At 33.1% G+C, this 19,936-nt stretch overlaps 2 protein-coding genes across 2 annotated transcripts; both read right to left on the bottom strand.

Annotated features, from left to right (window-relative positions):
• Positions 1-2,838: 2,838 nt before the first annotated feature.
• Positions 2,839-4,536, bottom strand: LOC144574625 (outer envelope pore protein 24B, chloroplastic-like). Its single transcript, XM_078324634.1, has 3 exons — positions 4,320-4,536; positions 3,710-4,102; positions 2,839-3,098 (listed from the first exon to the last, which is right to left on the bottom strand). The coding sequence occupies exons 1-3, from the start codon at positions 4,521-4,523 to the stop codon at positions 3,015-3,017; spliced, it is 681 nt and encodes a 226-aa protein (XP_078180760.1). The 5' UTR covers positions 4,524-4,536; the 3' UTR covers positions 2,839-3,014.
• Positions 4,537-9,639: 5,103 nt separating this feature from the next.
• Positions 9,640-13,764, bottom strand: LOC144574627 (outer envelope pore protein 24B, chloroplastic-like). Its single transcript, XM_078324637.1, has 3 exons — positions 13,374-13,764; positions 12,266-12,631; positions 9,640-9,987 (listed from the first exon to the last, which is right to left on the bottom strand). Exons 1-3 carry the CDS (start codon positions 13,581-13,583, stop codon positions 9,904-9,906), a joined length of 660 nt encoding a protein of 219 aa, XP_078180763.1. The 5' UTR covers positions 13,584-13,764; the 3' UTR covers positions 9,640-9,903.
• Between the last annotated feature and the right edge of the window lie 6,172 nt (positions 13,765-19,936).

Below are 19,936 nucleotides of genomic sequence, written 5' to 3'. Positions count from 1 at the left end.
TGTTTAAACTTTGAAAATACACAATATCATTCAATGTCATAAAAAAAGTGTCATCCGATCCCTCCTCGTATTTAATATCCCAAAAAACTTGTCATTTCCTTTTTAATCGTCTTTTATTGAAAAAAAAAAAAACACTGTAGAAAGAAAAGAACAGTACCTTTTTATTTTCAGTTATTTATTTATTAAATTATCTCCACGTGACATGCAAGAATCTGATCAGGTTCTTTTGTGAAAATTATTACTTTTAAAACCATTAATTAGTATGCCATCACCATAAAAAATTAGTAAATAATTTTTGGGACACCCGTTGAAATATTCTAAATTGTCCATTTTCCTATCAAAACACTCAAATATCTTATATTTCTCATTTTAAATTAAAATGCACAAGGGACAATTTAGAATTTTCTCACTCTAAATAGTCATTTATTTTCTCTGGAGACAAAATTGTACATTTAAAAATGTAGAAAATCACTACTATCAGATGGTTCAAAATCTTTAGATCATATAATTTTCTATCTATCTGAAAAAATAGTAAATTTTTTTTCTAAAAAAGTGTAGAAGTTGATAAAGAAATAGAAATTGCTCCAGCTAGCTGCTAGCTTAATTAAAACCGGAAAGGTGGAAGCCAGTTCGGAAATTTTTAATAGGAAATTTCAAATTTTGATCGGTTCCCTCGCACAATTCCTTTACCTATCGTTTTCTCCTATCCGCTTATTTTTTAACCTTTTTTTAATTTCCATAGCACATAATTAAAGAATTTTAAACCTTTCTGATTACTACTTAATTGCCTTAATTTCTCACAATTTGTAATTAAAGGAAAGAAAACTAACTTTTACTACCGTAAATGTAATGCAATTTAATTCATCACAAACAGTTACAAAAAAAAAAAAAAAAAAAACTAAACAAAAATTAAACCAAACTGAGCCTTGAACCCTTGATCGGCCAATTAAGGAGCGAAACTGATAACAATTTTAGTTTTTTTATACGATGCATACACCAAGGATTACACCTGTACTCCACAGTCCATACATATATTTCTGGTCCATAATTTCTCCTCAGAACCTCAGGAGCCGTGTAATATGGGCTGCCTACTACTTCAGTGAAAACTTGCCCTGTTTTAGATAAATTGGTACCAGTTCAGTTACAGTCTAAATTAGTACTGTTTTCAAGACGGGACAGACCATACACACACACCCCAACTCGACCTCACACTACGGCACTACCATCTCGCATAGACTTAGGCCGTATCAGTATCAAAATTAGATTATATTAGTACCAAGGTCGACTAGATTAGTACTAATTTCAAATTACACTTAACGTACCAAAATGACAATATTTAACTATAATTTTTATCATATTTGACCAAAATTATTACCAATATTAATAGCAAAAAATTATTAAATATAGTATGGCATCTAGTAGAGATATATCATCTTTCAGTAGGAATGTACCATCATCTAGTAGAGGTACACAGCATGACCATATACCCACTTCATACGAGATGTTCCAATACGTCGACAGGGCGATGACATATGTTCCAGATATCTAGAGTCGCACTGACCGAGTCAGCGACTTTTTGTGGTACCCGAACGGGAAGCACTCCATTCTAGAGGCTGGTGTTGGACTATGCAACAATCCACTTTATCTATTTGACTAGATTTACAAAACATATATTTATTGAATTGAACAATTTCCTTGAGTTGAGATATTTCCAGGTTCATAAGATTTAGAATTACAACATGACTGTTAAGGCTCTTCATTTATCTTTGAGATAATTAACTGCATCATTGTTCCGATGAAGGTTCAAAATCAATATCTACACCTCACAAGTTTTCCGAAAAGTGGTCATATGCCGAAATCAGACACTTGAGTGTTGAGATATGCCAGTTTGAAGATTGTTGAAATTCCACAATGCTTGATAAGCATTATAACGGGTAATAGGCGTTGTCATAGTTGTCACAACGGTTGGTTCTAAAAGTTTTTGCAGAAAATTGGATCTCAAAAATAAATTATTCCGTTGCAATGGTTGATCAAACGTTGCAACGCTTTATGTCGAGCAACTTGCACACCATTCGTATTTTGATAACCGTTTGGTCATACGAGCTACGATTTGAGTGAATCAAAACTTAAAAAATCCAAGAAACTGAGATCTACAACTTTCATATTTCGAGTATCTAATGCATCAACAGACCAAGACTCAACACCAACTGAAGAATCAATCTCATAAGTTTGAAATGAAGAAACATGCCCTTCTTTACTTATGTGGAAATTGCTCCAGCTAGCTTAATTAAAACTGGAAAGGTGGATTCGGGATTCAAAACCACGATCTCATCCCGGATCAATTTCTCGACCGATGTATGTTACTTTTTAATTAATAAAAATTATACTTGACAGCCACTGCCAAGGTTTAAAAAAAAAAACTGGAAAGGTGGAAGCCAATTTGGAAATTTTGAATAGAAATTTCAAATTTTGGTCGGTTCCCTAGCACAATTTCATTCTTAACCTATCGTTCTTTCCTATCCGCTTAATTTTTAACCTTTCTTTATTTCCATAGCACATAATTAAAGAATTTAAAACTATTATGATCACTGCTTAATTACTTGAATTTCTCACAATTTATAATTAAAGGAAGGATAACTAATTGCTACTACCGTAATTCCTTCTCTACTGAAATGTAATGCAATTTAATTCAATAACAGTTAGAGAAAAAAAAAACTAAGAAAAGGTAAAACCAAACTGAGCCTTGATCGGCCAATTAAGGAGCAAAACTGATAACAATTTTAGCTTTTTTACATGATGCATACACCTGAACTAATAACATCTCCAAACAAAACTAAGAAAAACTGGCATTCACCATCTCTTGCATATTAATTAACTTGTAAGGAACAAAAGCTAACACCAAACAAAAATTCTCTAACTCCTCACATGTACCAGATAACAATAATAGAAGAAAATAATAAAATAATAATTCATTGTCAAAGCTAAATCCACTACTGACATTACCAGCTACAGGATCAGAATAAGTCAAAAATCCACGAATGCTCGATCATTAGTTTTGGTCTTTGGTTAAGTTTTTCCATATCAATACAAGCTGACACCTGCAAGAGGAAACACAATATAAACTAAAGAAAGCCTTTTTAACCAAAACATCAGTTCAATATACGTACAACTCAAGCAGTAACGAGTCTCATGATCCGAGCATCACAAGCTGTAGGGAAAAAAACATCAGTTCAATGTATAAATTTGGATCACAATACATGATCCAAGTGTCTTGAGCAATATACAATTGAGCTTTACAGGGGGAAACAAATGCCTAACAAACAAAATATTGTCAGTATTCAACATTATGTGCTTTTCCATTATATAAATGCTGCAACAAAAAATATATCAGGTCAGAATGATGGAAAAAAAATGTTGAATACTAACAACTTTGTCCATCAAACATTCACGATTTATCTCTAGTGTAAAGCTCACATTGAATGTTGCTCAACACGCACTAATAACAAGTTTGGCTCCAATTATAGGAACTAGCCATGAAGATAAGTTCACTTAATAGAATGCCCGGGTGTCATTTGCAAATACAACCCTAAATAATTCCATGCCAGCTCCCAGTACAAGAAATATTAGATGTAACAAACAAATGCATTCTAAAAATTGGGTATATATAAGGAGATCAAAGAGTAAAAATACAAAGCAACAAAAAGATCACCTTGAATGTATTAGCAAATCTCTCCAAAAACTTAGTGTCGGGGTTATTGGAATCACGAGTCCATTCGAGTCCCAATAACTTGCTGGAGGAGTTGTAAGTTCCCTTGAGCACATCGCTGCACTCAAATTTTCTTGCAAGAGCAAAGTTCCAGGTGTTCTTGCCAGTATCATAGCAAGACTCAAGCGTGGTGTTCTGTGACTCACCATGCGCATATGTGTATTTGACACGACAATCACGCGAGGCAACCACATGGCTCACTGAGACCTTATGAGCAGGGTTAAACACCACGGTGCCGTCCACTGAGGTGTGATTATCCCGCCATGAGTGCACGCACATAATGTTCACCGGCTTGTTCATCACCAACCCCGATTCCATAAATTCAAACTTGGCATCCTAAAAAGTTCAAGAAAATAAGAACATCAAATTAATTATTCTGCACTAGAGGTCAGATTACTTTAAAGACTTTTAAATGCACATTTTGAGACAAATTTTTTTGTTCCCTCTGTATCATTTCCAAAAAAAGCAAGCATTAAAGTAACCCAAAAAAACAAAACACAAATAACCCAAAATACAAAACCAAAAAAAGGAAATTAACCCTTCTGATGCTTACTTTCTTGGGGACATTGACGTCGACGATGAAGACGCCGGGCTTCTCAACAGAGAGAGAGATGCCTTCAACCGAAGGTCCGGTGGTTTCGATGGCGGAGGCCTTGAATCTCAGGTCCCCGGCGTTGGTTGAGAGAGTGACTAAGGCGGCGATGGAAGACCAGGAAGAGGCCTCCAACACATAGTTTCTCGTGGAAGTCGCCTTCATTCTCTCTGCTTTTTCGAAATGTCTGGGCAGTCTCTCTCTCTCTCTCTCCTCTCCCGGCCTCGTTTATAAAGGAGAGATTTCAGAGAAGAGAGGATACAAGTCCGGCCCCTCGTCGTTTAAACCGATTTTTTTATTAATATCCAACATTAAATAGAAAATATGAAATATACCCACGTGCCACATCAGCTGAGTATTTTTAAAAAATATCCAAATCGGTCTTTTTTTAGCCGGTTCGATTAAAAATTTGAACTAGTCAAATAATAACCGGTAATTTTTTTTCTTAAATATTTGTTAGACTATTTTTTGTTGTTGTTGTGTAATTAGCATATGTATAATAAATTACGCTAAATTTCTCTCTTCTAGATACTCTTATTGTTTGATTTTAGTCTATATTGGTCTTACAGTAAATCTGATATAATCCGAATCCAAAATACATTAAGAATAAGTAAATAAATAAATATTATTTGAGTTATTTCAAAGCTAAATGAGAAATATATTTTTTTTCAAACGGATGTTTATGAATGCTCTAACAATTTCGATGTGTGTCATTATGTTATAATGCATATGTATCAAATTTTTTTAAGTCATTCATCTCATTTGTAAAGCACATGTATGTTGTACATGTATTTAGCTAAGAAATCTCTCGTAAACAGGAGAGGTTAGGAAAGGGATAAGGCAAGAGAGACAATATCTTTATTGAAAGGGCGAAAAACGACGATAAAACTTCAAACGACCATAAAACAACGGTTGAGTGTCCGATTTTAGCAAATGATCACTTTTCGAAAAGCATGCGAAAAGATGCATGCGTCAATGACATTCTAGCTAATTTTCAAAATTCAGAATTGCCAAAAAACAAAGGAAAGGGCCTCAAAACTTGAGTTGAAGTTTCCGATTAAGTTTTTCATTTCTAATTTTCGATTTAAGTAGCTCAGTAAATTGGTTATATAATGAACTTGTAAAATACCAATTTTTACTATTTTTGTAAATTTTTTTTACTATTTTATGAAAGATGACACAAAATGACTTAAAAAAATAAAAGAAAATTGCCAGTATTTTTACTTGAGTATAAATTAGCATAATTTAGTGTATTCTAGCATAATTTAGCATTTAAGATAAATTTAGTATAATTATGCTAAATTTAGCGTAATTAGCTAAATTTAGCGTATTTTAGTATAATTAGCGTAATTTAGCGTTAGTATAATTATCGTAATTTAACATAATTTAGCATAATTTAGCGTATTTAAGTATAATTGTGCTAATTATACATCATAAGAGGTAATCTATCAAATATTTCAAAAAATAAATAAATAACTTGACCGACTATTTTTTGGGCCGGTTGGATTAATAATGGCCAGCCCTAATTTTTAATCCAACCGGCCCAAAAATAACCGGTTTGGTCATTCTTAATAATACCCAACCAAGCTGGGTATATTTAATATTTTTTATTTAATGTTGGATATTAAAAAAAAAATCCGTGGCTTAATTGTCGGTTTAGGAAAGTATTTTGATAATATTCAAAGGTTTAGGAAAGTTTTATTGAGTGGTGTTTAAGAACGTATTTTCATAATATTTGAGTAGAAGGTTTAGGAAAGTTTCATTGAGTGGTGTTTAATTTTATTTTGTATTATTTAGGAAAATAATTTAGATATTTTATGTAAAATGTTTGTATTTTTCTGTTTTTGTTGTACCTCTGTTCTAAACGTAATAACTTAAAATTAAAAATTCAAATATCTAAACAAAACTGTTAAATTTGATTTATATTTTTTTTTCTATGCATGTATACAATTAATTAAGTTTAATTAAAATATAATAACTTTATTTTTATTAATATCAAGAGATTGTAAAAATACATTGATATTGATAAATTTTAGACGTTGATTTTCAACTCATTCTTAAAAAATAAAACTGAAAAATTATATATTTTATGTGAATGTAGATAAAATATATAGTTCGTATTTAAAATTTTGTTATTAAAAAATTACAAGTTGTGACACGATGGAGCCATGAAAAATAAAGATATTTAACCCTCCTCTTTTATTATATATTATTTTTTAATGACATTTAGTTTTAATAATTTTAAATTTCTTATTTGGCGCCATGCACCTGGGTCTTAGCGGGCCTTGTGTTTCGAGTTCGATCACTAATTAAAGCTAGCTCTTTAATCTTAGACAATTAGTGTATATTTTTTTTTAGTCCACTGTGTCGTATTGAATGCCACAGTTGTATTATCGTATTTTTTTTTATATACAACACTCATTTTGTTTTTACCGCATATACAATGTTTCCATAATGTTTTAAATAACTAAAAACTACAAATGTTAGTACATAATTATTCAATAACAACGACTAACAATACATAATTTCTTAACTTCAAAACCAAAAGGCAAAGAAAAAATAATACAAAAATGCTGTTTTTAAAAATATGCTACTAACATCAAAACTTTTAACCAATTAAAGCTATTTTCAAAAATAAATCTTTCAGACTCCTAGCAGTGAAATTTGAGAAACGTGTTGGATGGATCTTGTAATGCTTATTATCTTTGATTTGATTCAGGAAAAAATATTAAGACCGAATCATCTGTCCCCCGGGGTGTAGGAAATCCCTGCCCCCAGAGTCACTGCGGGGTGGGACCGGTTACTGTTTAAGGGTTTAACTATTGTTACTGTTTTTAAACGGGGCCCCACCCGCAGAGACTCTAGGGGCAGGAATTTCCTGCCCCTGGGGGGCAGACGATTCGGTCTCAAAAATATTTCCTTGTGTGACGGCCTTCCATAATCCATATATATTTTGGAATAAGATTGAATACGCTTCTCATTAGGCGGGGAATTGGTATAGCATTCAAATTTAGAAACATGATTTAACACAACATCATTCAAAATTTATAATTTGTAGATATTTTAACCTTTACAAATTATTCCCTTGAAAAACTGCCTCTCTTTTACATTAATGTCAATCTCTATTTCCTTAAATAGTTGGTTTATAAAATAAGTAAATATCTTGAATGATTCCCTTAGGAAATTGAGATTTTGATGGATTTTATATTTTCTAAGAATAATTCATAGAAAACAATTTCCAAATCAACTTCTAGGTTGTATACTTGTATGCCTGTATTGAGGTACGCAAAATTAATTAATAAAATACAATACTTGCTGAGACTAAAAGCTTCTTAGATACCATTTAATTAGTGTACTTTTTTGTACATCAACCAAATAAATGTGATTCTACATTTTAGTGACTTAGTGCAATCAGCACGAGTCCTGGATGCAAGTTTAATTCTTGAAAATAACATTAAAAGATATTGGAGAGTACCTAATTCCTTTAATAAAAAAAAGAAAAAAAATTCAGTGTACCCATTCAAATTTTCAAAATAGCTAATTTCTCCATAAATATCTCGTAATATCCAATATCTCCATATAAACTTTACTTTCTTTCTTTTATCCCCTTTTATTTATTTTATCTTTTATTTAATTATTTTAAAAATTGTAATGACAAATTTATCCTTTTATTAAAATGGAGTGTCCATTAAATATCTAATCTTTTCATCAATCAAAAACCAATTTACTGCATCCCATCTCTCTCATCTCGTTCCCACTCTACTCCTCTTTTCTTCTGTTGAAGAGACACCTCACCTGTTAACACCATTGTTCTCTCGATCCCCTTCTAATATTCTCATGCCTCAGCGAGAAAGATCACAAACACCATATATGTTTCCTGTTCGATCTCATTCTTCTCTATTCTCTTGCTCCCAAGAGGCAAACGTGCCTTATCAAAGCTTTCTCAGTTTCTTCAGATATATTTACCAAAAATAATAGAACCGGCAAAGACCTTACAAAAGCCTAATTTGTATTCTTCTAGTTTCTACAAACAATCAAAATAATTTTTACGCACCTCTAAGTGTTAATTGCAAAACACAATGCAAGGTATGGGATGTCAAACGCTAAAAATAAGTTACAATTCAAAATATGAAAAACGTTGTGTTTTTCGTGCTTTCTTCTTATTATTTCTACCTTTTTTTATAAGTGATTGAGGGAGATATTTTAAGTAGAAACAAAATCGTTCTAGAAATTGAAATATTAAAAGTTGTTGTGTTAATATCATTACCCGTCGTGAGGAAGTGATTTTAGAGCGCGCGCGAACTCTTCATTGTGTATGCTATTCTAGGGACGTGAATTATTGTTCTTGATTCTTGTAAAAAAAGTTGGTTACGGGATGAATTTGGATTAATTTCAAGATATGTTGGCGATACCGACAGTTGATTTGATAGTAAGGTTTATTTCTTGAGATTGAATCGTCTGCCTCCCTGCTCCCAGAGTCACTGTTAGTGGACCCTCTAAACTCTAAATCCTAAATCCTAAACCATCCCGCAGTGACTGAGGGGGCAGGTGATCTGCTTCCTTATTTCCTTTTATAGTCAAGTATAGGCCCAAATTTCTTACTGGCTACGAAGCCACAACAAATAAATTCACCAATATTATCGTCGATTATTTATGATAAAAATAACTTTTATTTAATTAAAGTGTGCTAAGTAAAATCGTTTCGTTTTGTTACAACTTCCTTTCTCTCTGTGCCCGTCCACCCAGGACATAATGGTCATATTTTATTAATTAATATTGTTTACTAAATACTAACGCTAAATTTTATTATTTTATTGATTTTGGATAAATATGTAAGTTTTAGTATTTTGAAAGGTAAATACACTATTACAATTTTTTGAGGAGGAAATACTAAAATTGAAGTTTTTGAGGGGATACATAAAATTCCCCCTATCTTTTATTCCATAAGATAGAATAAATAAAAAATTACATAATAAAAGACTATGTAAGAATATAAAATTTACATAGAATTTCTTAATTTAAGAAACTCTATTTAATAATTAGTTTATTCGGGATACTATATAATAATATACATCGAAATAGATTGAACATCAATAGAACTTTGCAGCTAAGGGACCAGTGCAACGATATCAACAACACCAAACTTTATCCAAAACTGGATATCAATGTTGTTATGTTTTTTAAGATTTGCAAATTTATCTAAAACAAAAACAACAATACAATATTATAAGGCCCCGCTATATTTCCAATATGATGCTTACCTTGATTGGCAGACCAAACATCTTTAAAAAAAAAATTGAGCTGGTCAATTGACCACATACACCTGAACTAATAACACCTCTAAAAAAACCGAGAAAACAAACACAAGATAAACTGACCTTCACTGCCTCTTGGCTAGTAAATGACTTATTAGGTACAAAAGCTAACATCAAAAAATATTTCTTCAACCACTCATATTGATCAGATAACAACAAGAGAGGGAAACAATAATTCCTTGTTCAAAATAGACCAGCGACATTACAAGTAACAATTCTCCTGCAACATATCAGAATAAGTCATAATTCCAAACACGCTCGGCCATTAGCTTGGGAGATTTCTTTTCTTCCGCCATATCAATAGAAGCCGACACCTACAAGAGGAAACAAAAACATAAGCTAAAGAAAGCTTCTTGACCAAAACTTCAGATCAACTGCATAATTCATGGAGTAATTAATCCCATGATATGAGCACCACAAGCTTAGAGCAATAGCTCGGTCTTGGATTTTTAGCTTGCACCAAAAAGACAAGTTAGTCACACATAGTAAGCACAAATGATGGTCAGAGTATATTTTTTCAACACAAACAACAGAAAATATTAGTTAAGACAAAAAAGGTGCATAATGTTAAATATTTTGTCCATGAAGCATTTGTTTCCTTTTAAGCTCAACTGACTATTTGCTTAGGGGTGTTCAAATGGTTCGGTTTATTTGGTTTTTAACCGAACCGGAAAAGTTTGGACTAAATGGTTCGTTTTTTCGGTTTAAATGGACCGGTTCGGTTCAATTTTTGTTGTAATTCAGTTTCTTTAATTTGGTTCGGTTTTGAATTTTTGAAAACCGAAGTACCTGAACCAACCGAATTTACAGAGTCAAATCGCAGAACCCTAAATCCCCATTTCCTAGCCCCCATCTCTCTCTTGCGCGCACATGGTGCTTCACTCCCCACCCAACCCTCTTAAAAGAATCATTTCTTTTCATTCCCCTCCCCTTAATTTCTTGGATTCTCTTCTCTAATGTCCAAGTTTCACTCAGATCTATATTTTGTACTTAATTTAAAGGATTCTATCCAAATTTCTTTCTTAATTTTTTGTTCTTATTTCAACATTTTTTCCAGAATGTTGAAAACACTGGAGCTAATATTAATTAATATTAATTTCACAGTATATTGTTTGAAGAGAGATGTTCCGAAATCTTCAGAGATCAAGATAAAGAGCTATGTGTATTAATGGAAGTTGTGGTCTAAGAATGGAAGATGCAACGAACTGGTACAGGCGCAACATAAAAAAATAGCTACATGTTTCATTTTTCTGATTTTGGCTTTTCTTCTTTTGTTTTCTGATTTCATTCACTAAGTTTCCCTTATTACCTTATCCTTTGTTCTTTCAGTTTTAAGTTCAATATATAGCTCAAATTAACATGTTGAGCTTACTTTTTTTAATGAGTTTTGTAATAGGTTTCAGTTCGAAACCTTAAACTTTGTAACTTTTTCTGATCGATGAACGATAAACTTCTTTTTCCTCAAAATAATATTTTTCAATGAGCTCAATTTCAACATTTTTGGTACTGACAGATTTACTTCGGTTTGAGCTGAACAATCCAAAATTTAATTTGGTTTGTTCGGTTCGGTTTGGTTTTTAATCGGTTTACAGGTTTAATCGGTTTGGTTCGGTTTTATTTTTGTAAACCGAAAAAAAGATTGGTTCAGTTATTTTACTTCGGTTTCAACCGAACCAACCGTTTGAACACCCCTATATTTGCTCAATACACTCAGATCATCCATTCAACTCCAAATTTGTAGTAAGTAGGAACTACCCATGGAGATATGTTTTGCATATGTAAGGTACCAATGACAGTTTCAATATGCATTTTATGTGATGAAATGTTGTCATCAGAAAATATTAGTTCATAATGGAAAAGTGCATAATGTTTAATACTGACAATTTTGTCTATTAAGCATTTATTTCCCCCTTGTTTAAGCTCAAATTGAATATTGTTGAAGACACTTGGATCATATACTCTGCTTGAAATTATAGGAATTACCCACAAAAATAGTTCACTTGTAATTGCACCAACTATAAGTTTTCAGTGTACGTTTTGTGTGATAAAACTGTCCTAAACTGTTGCAACAGAAAATACATTAGGTCAGCATGATGGAGAAAATGTTGAATACTGAAAACTTTGTTCGTCAAGCAGTTATATATTATTTCCCATCTAAAGCTCAAATTCAATATTGCTCAAGACACTCCAAGAGTAAGTTCCACTCCAAATTATAGAAACTAGCCCAAAGAGAAGGGTCCAGATCCCCTAAAGTAACTCAAAATTTGAGTACGGATCAGGACAGTCTGATCAGAATCCGACCCAATCCGGCCCGAGGTAGAAATGCACAGGGCCCCTTTAATATTTGTGCAGATTATGATCAGACGGTCCGGATCCAAACTCAAATTTTGGGTTACTTTGGGAGATCTGAATTCCGAAGAGAATGGGGTTGGCTTAATAGAATGCCAGGGTGTCATTTTAGAATACAAGCCAAGAAAATTCTGTGCCATCTCCCAGTACGATAAATGTTAGAAGTAACAAACAAATACAATTAAAAATTGAGTATAAATAAGGAGATCAAAGAGTGAAAATATAAAGCAACAAAAAGATCACCTTGAATGTTCCATCAGTCTTGGAATCGCGGCTCCACTCGAGTCCCAACAATTTGCTGGAGCAGTTGTAAGTCCCCTTTACTGCATTGCCGCCTTCAAGTTTTCTTGTCAAGGCAAAGTCCCAAGTGTTCTTGCCAGTGTCATAGCAGGGCTCAAACACAGTGTTACGCAACTCACCATGCGCATATGCGTACTTGACACGACACGCACGTGAGCCAACCGAGTGGCTCACTGAGACCTTGTTGGCAGGGTCAAACACCGTGGTGCAGTCAATTGTGGTGCGGTTGTCCCCCCATGAGTGCATGTACATAATATTCATTGGCTTGTTCATCACCAATGCCATGTTCATGAATTGAAACCGCACATCCTAAGATGTTCAAGTAAATAAAAACATCAAATTGATTATTTTGCACTAGACGACAGATTATTTTAAGGACATAATCAAATGCATCACTTTTTGAGCTAATCCCAATAATGTGAACACTGTTTATTTATCCTAATAAGCCAAACATGCAAAGTAACAAAATGTTTTGTCTCCTTTACATCATTCCCAAAAGCAAGCATAAATGTTCCATGGGTACATAATATGAACTTGCATAATTTTCTTTTTTTCCCTTTTTAGCAGTAAAAGGTTGAACTTCTTTTTCCAAATAACACTGGAGGTATTTATAAGCTTGGATAATTATACCATCTTTACATTACACAATCTAGTCACGCTATGCTGCTTAGCTCATTCCTCTACATGGCAAACCAAAATAACATGTTGAGTCACATGGTTAATTACAGGATTAGAATCCTAGAAACAAAACTTTGCTATAACCTACAAATTTAACCTGAAAACAAACAAATTATGAAAATTATGCACTTTTTCAATGTCAAATTTGACCTGCACTTCCAAGTTCTACCATTTCAACAGTCAAGATTAAACCGGGGAAGCTCCTTACAGTCTAATCACACTAAATAAACATGATAATTTCTTCATTCTCGTATAAACAGCTACATATCAAAAATCTAATTGAAATCACAAAATACTACCACTCCAAGGAATTCCCAGAATATAAACCCAAAATTACAGAACCAATTAGAGGAAACCCCTCTCTGGTGCTTACTTTCTTGGGGACATTGACGTCGACGATGAAAGCGCCGGGCTTCTCAACAGCGAGAGAGATGCCTTCGAGCGAAGGTCCGGGTGAGAAGGTAGCGTTGGTGGCGGTGGCCTTAAATCTCAGATCACCGGCGGCGGCCGAGAGAGTGAATAAGCTGGAGCCGAGAGAGGCCTTCTCCGACACCTCGTACTTCCCCTTGATGACTGCCTTCATTTTCTCTCTCTCTTCTCTCCTCGCCTCGTTTGTCAAACGAGAGAATTTAGAGAAGAGGGATAGCTTGCGGAGTGGGATTAAAAAAGGCGGCTGGTCGAAGCGGGCTGCGGGCACTACCTCGGCTCTTGGGATGATGACGGGTTGTTTAATTAGACCCGGTAACCCTGTTACACATCCGGATCCGCATCAAATTCAATTCGTCATTCGGCAATTTGGTGGATTACTTGCGGCAATTGGTTTTGCTTTTGTACACTTTTTTAACGGATACAAATCTGCTGCTATTCTTTTAAGAATAGCAGCGTGCTTTTCTTTATGTGTTTATCTCTTTTTTCAAAAAAAGAGGAGAGAGAAAGTGGAGAGAAAAGGTAGAGAGAAGAGTATGAAAAAAAATATGAAAAGAATAGCAGTGGATCTCGTTTTCTTTTTTAACTGTATGTTTTATTGCTTTTCTGCACTTTTTTAAATGCACCATCATCATGTTTTCATAATTTGGTTTGGAATTTTTCAATTATGTTTCATAATTCAACGAATAAAAAAAAGAAAATGAGAGTGATGTCGTAATCGGATTTAACCAGGAAGTTTACTTGTTTTAGGGTGTGCTTCAGACGGGGAATGAAATCCGCTGTTATCCAAATTTGCTGCTCTCCCTGCTATCCTCTCTATCTCTCTCCTCTTTATCTCTCTACATTTTCTCTCCACTCTCTCTCTCCTCCTCTTTTGAAGAAAGAGATAGACACATAAACGAAAAGCACGAAGCTGCTATTCATAAAAGAATAGCAACAGATTCGTATCCTCCAGACGATGGAACCGAGGGGAAGGGAAGGGAAGGGAGAAACACAGGCGGAGGGAAGATTTTGCCCTGCTCCGAAAGAGGTAAAACGAAGAGAGAGCGGAGGAAAACGCTACAGTACAGAGGGAAACGTGCTGTGGATTTTGACAAAATCCTTCACCTCCAAGTCGGAGTAGAGACGAAGTGAAATTGTGTAGTTCTTTTTCTTTCTTTCCATTAACGAAAGTTTTGTGAAACACAGTCTCAGTATCAAAAAAATTATAAGAGGAGAAATAGGAGATCAAAAAGACAAAAATGAAGTTTTTGTATGAACTTTTTTATTTTTGTCACATCCAAGTCAAAGATAACTCCAGTGAACTTTTATGTATTTTCTCTCTTCTTTTCTTTTATAAATCATTAATTAGTGTATTGGAACACAATCTTAGAAGCTGGAAGACAAAATAATTGTTACATGCATGTTTTCGGTGAAATGAAACTACAATAGTTTAGAGCTAATTTCAAATTGATGCTTAACAACAAATTTTTATTTTTTATTTTTATTTTTCTCATGCAGATGCTCTGATTTTATTGGTTGTTTACTAATACGGTCGCATTTCCAGTTGGCATTCGAAAAGGAATCCGTTTATACTTTCATTTGTATAATGAGCCTATGAGGTGAGGTAGTTACCGATTCACATTTAAAAAAAAAAATAATAATAATAATATCTCTTTTATCCTTATTTTATAATGAATCTTTTCTCTGACCGGTGTGGTATTTGAACGTTTGAATTGACTTTTATGAGTCTTTGAGTTTGAATTTTCGGAGGTTTTGAAGTTTGGTGTTGACTTTTGGATGTTTGTTTGTTCAAGGCGTTGAATTAGGAGAATTTGGGCTGCTTTTAAATAGGCCGATTAGGATCAAAATGTTATGGAGATTAGGTTTCATTTATATTAAAAGAAATTTCGGCCCAATTAGTTCCAATTGAAGGAACTCTGTTGGATTCTCAACTCTAGGCCCACATAGGCCCACGTATGAGATTAACACCTTTTTCTCATTATTTTATTTACTTATTAAATTAGTAGACAACATGCCTGCTAAAAATTATATCAAACAAATAAAAAAGGGAAATATGACGAGTTCATCTTTCAAGTGTTCATTTTATTGTTCAATTTTAGATGTATACAGTATTTATTAATTTTTAGCATATATGTTGTACTGAAAACACTTAGGTAGTTATCTTTTTAACATATAATGATGAGAAATTGATAACAATGTGATGGTAAGTTATATGTACTAATTAAGTGTTTATATGATTTTTTTTTGTTAAAAGTAACTTATTCAATATAATTTTAAAAATTATACAGTCACGCGGTGATATATTTTGTAATAACATGATAAAAGATATAAACTTTGTTTGAATCTAATTACCTAAGTGTGTAAAAATACAACATATCTTTTGGGAGAGTAAGGAAAAAACTGACTCAAGAAAAAAACTTTAATGCAGAGATGCCAAAATGACATAATCCTGATCAGTGATCACCACGCCAGTCGACCAGGCCTCAAAAGATCCTTCTAGAAGATACATTTCATTAAAATAATAATGTTCGTTCCGTGCATAAATATGACTTATCGCACCTGTATATCAGTATATTCTATCCTTCTCTCTCTGTTTTTTATTTTAATAATTAGAAGACGGCAACCATATAATTATAGAGTGAAAAGGAAACAAAAATATACATAAAAAAAAACAAAGACAGAGAAAAAAAATAGTAAATCCAGGGCACAAAACTTTTATATGGTTTCTTGGTCTTATAGGAAATGCCACATTTGTGTTCAACAGAGACAAATTACGGTGTGCGAATCATCTGTTTATTACATTAATTATAGAATTAATGGTTATATAGAACGGTAATAAATAACAGAATCAAACATTAAAGAAAAAAGAATGATAATATCCAATAACATAGCTTGCGTACAATATTAATATATTATTAAATTGGATTCTTGTCGTTACATTAATATAATTTACCATATATAGTTCCATACAACATCAATATATAACACATCATATTTTGGCAATTAGTGACTTGTATTCTATTATGCATAAAAAAAATACAAGTACAGAAACAGATTCACTCTCTCAGAATGATCTCTCGGAATAATGATTCCGACATTAAAGATTTCGACTTTGTTGGATGCCCTTTTTGATTGCGCCAATTTCTTAGGTAATTCAAGATCTTTAACTTCATCTTCCAATTGCAATTTTTCTAGTATTGGTGCATTGGCTAGTATGAATTTCACAAACATCAATACATGTTTGTGATTCTGAGAGTTGTGTATCTTGACAATCTTCAAATTCTCAAATATAATATTTTGTTCCCAATTCGCTAATTCAGCGGCAAATGTCACAAATGACTCTACAGAGATTAATTATTGTAAAACATGTATAATAAGAAACTACATCTAAAGAAGAACTAAAATAACCATCAACATTTAAATGTATATGAGGAATAAAATATAAAAACATACGACTGTAAGTTCTTCTAGATTTGGAGCATGCTAAACAACTGACGAGCAACAGTCGCCTCCTTTTTGGCATCTAAAATTTATGAGTAGATGCATCTTCTTTAGATTGTAGAATATTTCAGAAAGCTTCACACCATATCCATATGCAAAGTACTGTCAACAAAAGGAATACGATTATTTTATTTAGCATATTTTTACTGATATTTAATTTATTTTTGGTATCTAATCAGAGAAGATGTACAAATGAATTGTTAATTAGAAGCATCCTAATGGTTGAACTATGAAAAATTTATTTTGACAAGGTACTTTAGTAAACTCATGAAAGAAAGTGAATTAGCCTCCTTAATCAGTCATTGAGATAGAAGCTTTTTAACTTGGATAGTCGATCAAACAAATCAGCTAGATTGTTTTCACAAGGAATCGGTATATTAGTAGTGAAGACAGGCTCTGACGAGCGCTGGTGTTCTCAGGGACATGTGATGGAAATTCCAACAAATCATGTGCACTTCCTTGAGTCTTGGTGCATCGATTGTCATATTTATATCATTCATAGCTCCGATCAAGCTCAGATTTTCTAATACGGGACAATCTGAAATCAATTTAGTCAACTTGCCCTCGCTTATATTAACCAACTCTAACTTAAGTGACTTGAGAAGTTTAAGTCCTTTAAATTTTCGAGAAAATTTTCTCATGCATCTCGCAAACTCTGCTTCTCTCAAATTCTACAAATTGTAAAAAGCATATGGAACCTTCCACTTATTTTTTATGTGCATTTTTTCTCTATATTCTAACCTCCTCCTCCTCCTCTCTCTCCCTCTCTTTCTCTCGGTTGTTAATTAGAAGACGGAAACCATATAATTATAAGGTGAAAAGAAAACAGGAGTCTACATAAAAAAAAATTAGTACATCTAGATGACAAAGCTTTCATAAATGGTTTTTTAGTCTCATGGAAAGACCAAAAAACCATATAAAAGCGGTATGAGGTGATCAACAGAGAAATTATGTCCGGAATATCAACTAGGTAATTTAAAGTTTGCCGTTTTGAGAGTCACAACACCAGATCGGTTGCTCCGTTCCGCCTCGCTTCCATCCCTTCTCGTCTGCCCGGTTCACATCGTCTCGCTTCATTCGAGCAGATGACTCTGTTTAAGGGTTTTGCCGCTCATCGCCTCGTTTGTCTATTTCCACTTGTCGGGTTCGACTGAGGGTGTTGTATATTCATTTTCATCTTCGTAGTATCTGCTATAACTATATATGTGAATAAGGTATGCGTTTTTATGGTTGTTGATGATGACGAGATTGCAAAGAGTTGCCTCCTTCCTCCTCTCTTTCTTCTTCTTCTTCTTCTTCTTTTCCTTCTTCTTCTTCCACCTCTCTGAGCGGTGACTGTCCTGGACCAGTTGATTCAGTTCCCGGTCCGGTTTGATTCAGTGCCTTCTCGGCTGAGTGGTGACTGTCCCGGTCCGATTTGATTCAGTGCCCTCTTCTTCCTCCTCTCTAAGTGGTGACTGTCTCGGTCTGGTTTGATTCAGTGCCTCTCGGCTGTGAATTCCTCTGGGCGACGTCGATTTTGGAAAGAAGAAGACGTTTCGTCCTTAAGGAGGGCTTGATACGGCGTACTTCGCCAGCCATGCAACTCTAAAAATTACTGCTATGTCTACATTCCCAGAGAAGAAAATCAGAAGGCCCACCTACTTGCTAATCGGGCGCGAATAGACCAATTCGCATTCTCTGGCCTCACATATCTGTTATTTTCTGATATAGCAAATTAGATGATTTTACAGGTAGCTCAATGTATAGGTTTTCATATTTTTATTTTAATCAAAAGAAACCTATGTAATAGCTATCTTGTATATCGTTGGATCAATGCAATCGCCTACGGGCTTTCAATCAAAAAAAAAAAAAAAAAAAAAAAAAACCATATAAAAGCTTTCATACATGCATTTATTTCAACAAATTTAATTGATGTAATTCATTTTAACAAATCTAATAATTTAAACTTCTTTTCATTTTCTCTCAGCCAAATTTATACTATATACTTGGGGAGATTAAAACAATATTTTTCTTCTCCTTCCTTTTTTTTTTTTTTTAATTTATACAATACACACTCCCATCAGGACCAAAATGTCATGGGATTAGTTCTTAGTTATATCAAAAGAGCTTTCGGCCCAATTAATTCAAACCGAAGCACTCTACTGGGCCAGCATACGGGTTTAATACTATTTAAGTTTTTTTCATCTGTTTTATTTATTAAATTAGTTGGCAACGGCTTACAGGATTTTTTAAAAAAAAAAATAGAACTAATTTTAAATATTTTAAGAGAACAATTATCATAGTGGAGCTATTTATTATTGATTTATGCAGTTAGATTTTATAGATGGATTATAAAATAGCTCTACTGATCCAGCAGATCAGTGGAGCAAACATATTTGTACCTCCAGGAGCTGTTTTTTATAAAATCCGGCCTACATTGCTACATTCCTCTGTGGCTCTAACAATTATATCAGCAAATAAAAGAGGCAATGTATTCAATCCACCTCTCAAGTATCAAATATAGTTTGTATATCTAGAGGAATTTAATATTTAGCTTATTTTTTAACATATATGTTGTATATGTAAATACCTATTTAGTTGTCCTTAATAGTAAGCTAATATCTTTTAATGTATAATAATAAAATTATAAAAGAACTGTCATGAGAACTGTAATTATATTTGTTAAAAAGAACTAATAAAATATAGAAAAATAATTCAGTGCCTAGCGGAACAATATTTTTTGTTAAAAGTAATCCGATCAATATTTTTTTAAATACAGAGCCGCATGAGTCATATTTTTAATCTTATTTGTTAAAACCAACAAACTTTATGTTAATCTAATTATCTAAGCGTGTAACTATACAACATATCTCTTAAGAAAATTCAGAATTTTATTTTAATACTTAAAATATTACTTGTTTTACCACTTTGATTCTTTTACCTTTTTATTTGTAACAAATTATTCGTATCATTATCACCAGTAAAATAAACTATATGATAAGATATGGTACTAATATTATTTTG

This window comes from Carex rostrata, chromosome 23, assembly GCF_964058835.1.
Source record: "Carex rostrata chromosome 23, lpCarRost1.2, whole genome shotgun sequence".
In the NCBI taxonomy this organism is placed as follows: Eukaryota; Viridiplantae; Streptophyta; class Magnoliopsida; order Poales; family Cyperaceae; genus Carex; species Carex rostrata.
This window is presented reverse-complemented; position numbering and strand designations above follow the sequence as displayed.

Coding starts and splice junctions, on each gene's coding strand:
- LOC144574627 (XM_078324637.1), bottom strand. CDS start 13,583: ATGAAGGCAGTCATCAAGGGGAAGTACGAGGTGTCGGAGAAGGCCTCT. Junction 12,632..13,373: donor ACGTCAATGTCCCCAAGAAA/GTAAGCACCAGA, acceptor TGAACATCTTAG/GATGTGCGGTTTCAATTCAT. Junction 9,988..12,265: donor AGACTGATGGAACATTCAAG/GTGATCTTTTTG, acceptor TTCCTCTTGTAG/GTGTCGGCTTCTATTGATAT.
- LOC144574625 (XM_078324634.1), bottom strand. CDS start 4,523: ATGAAGGCGACTTCCACGAGAAACTATGTGTTGGAGGCCTCTTCCTGG. Junction 4,103..4,319: donor ACGTCAATGTCCCCAAGAAA/GTAAGCATCAGA, acceptor TGAACTTTTTAG/GATGCCAAGTTTGAATTTAT. Junction 3,099..3,709: donor GATTTGCTAATACATTCAAG/GTGATCTTTTTG, acceptor TTCCTCTTGCAG/GTGTCAGCTTGTATTGATAT.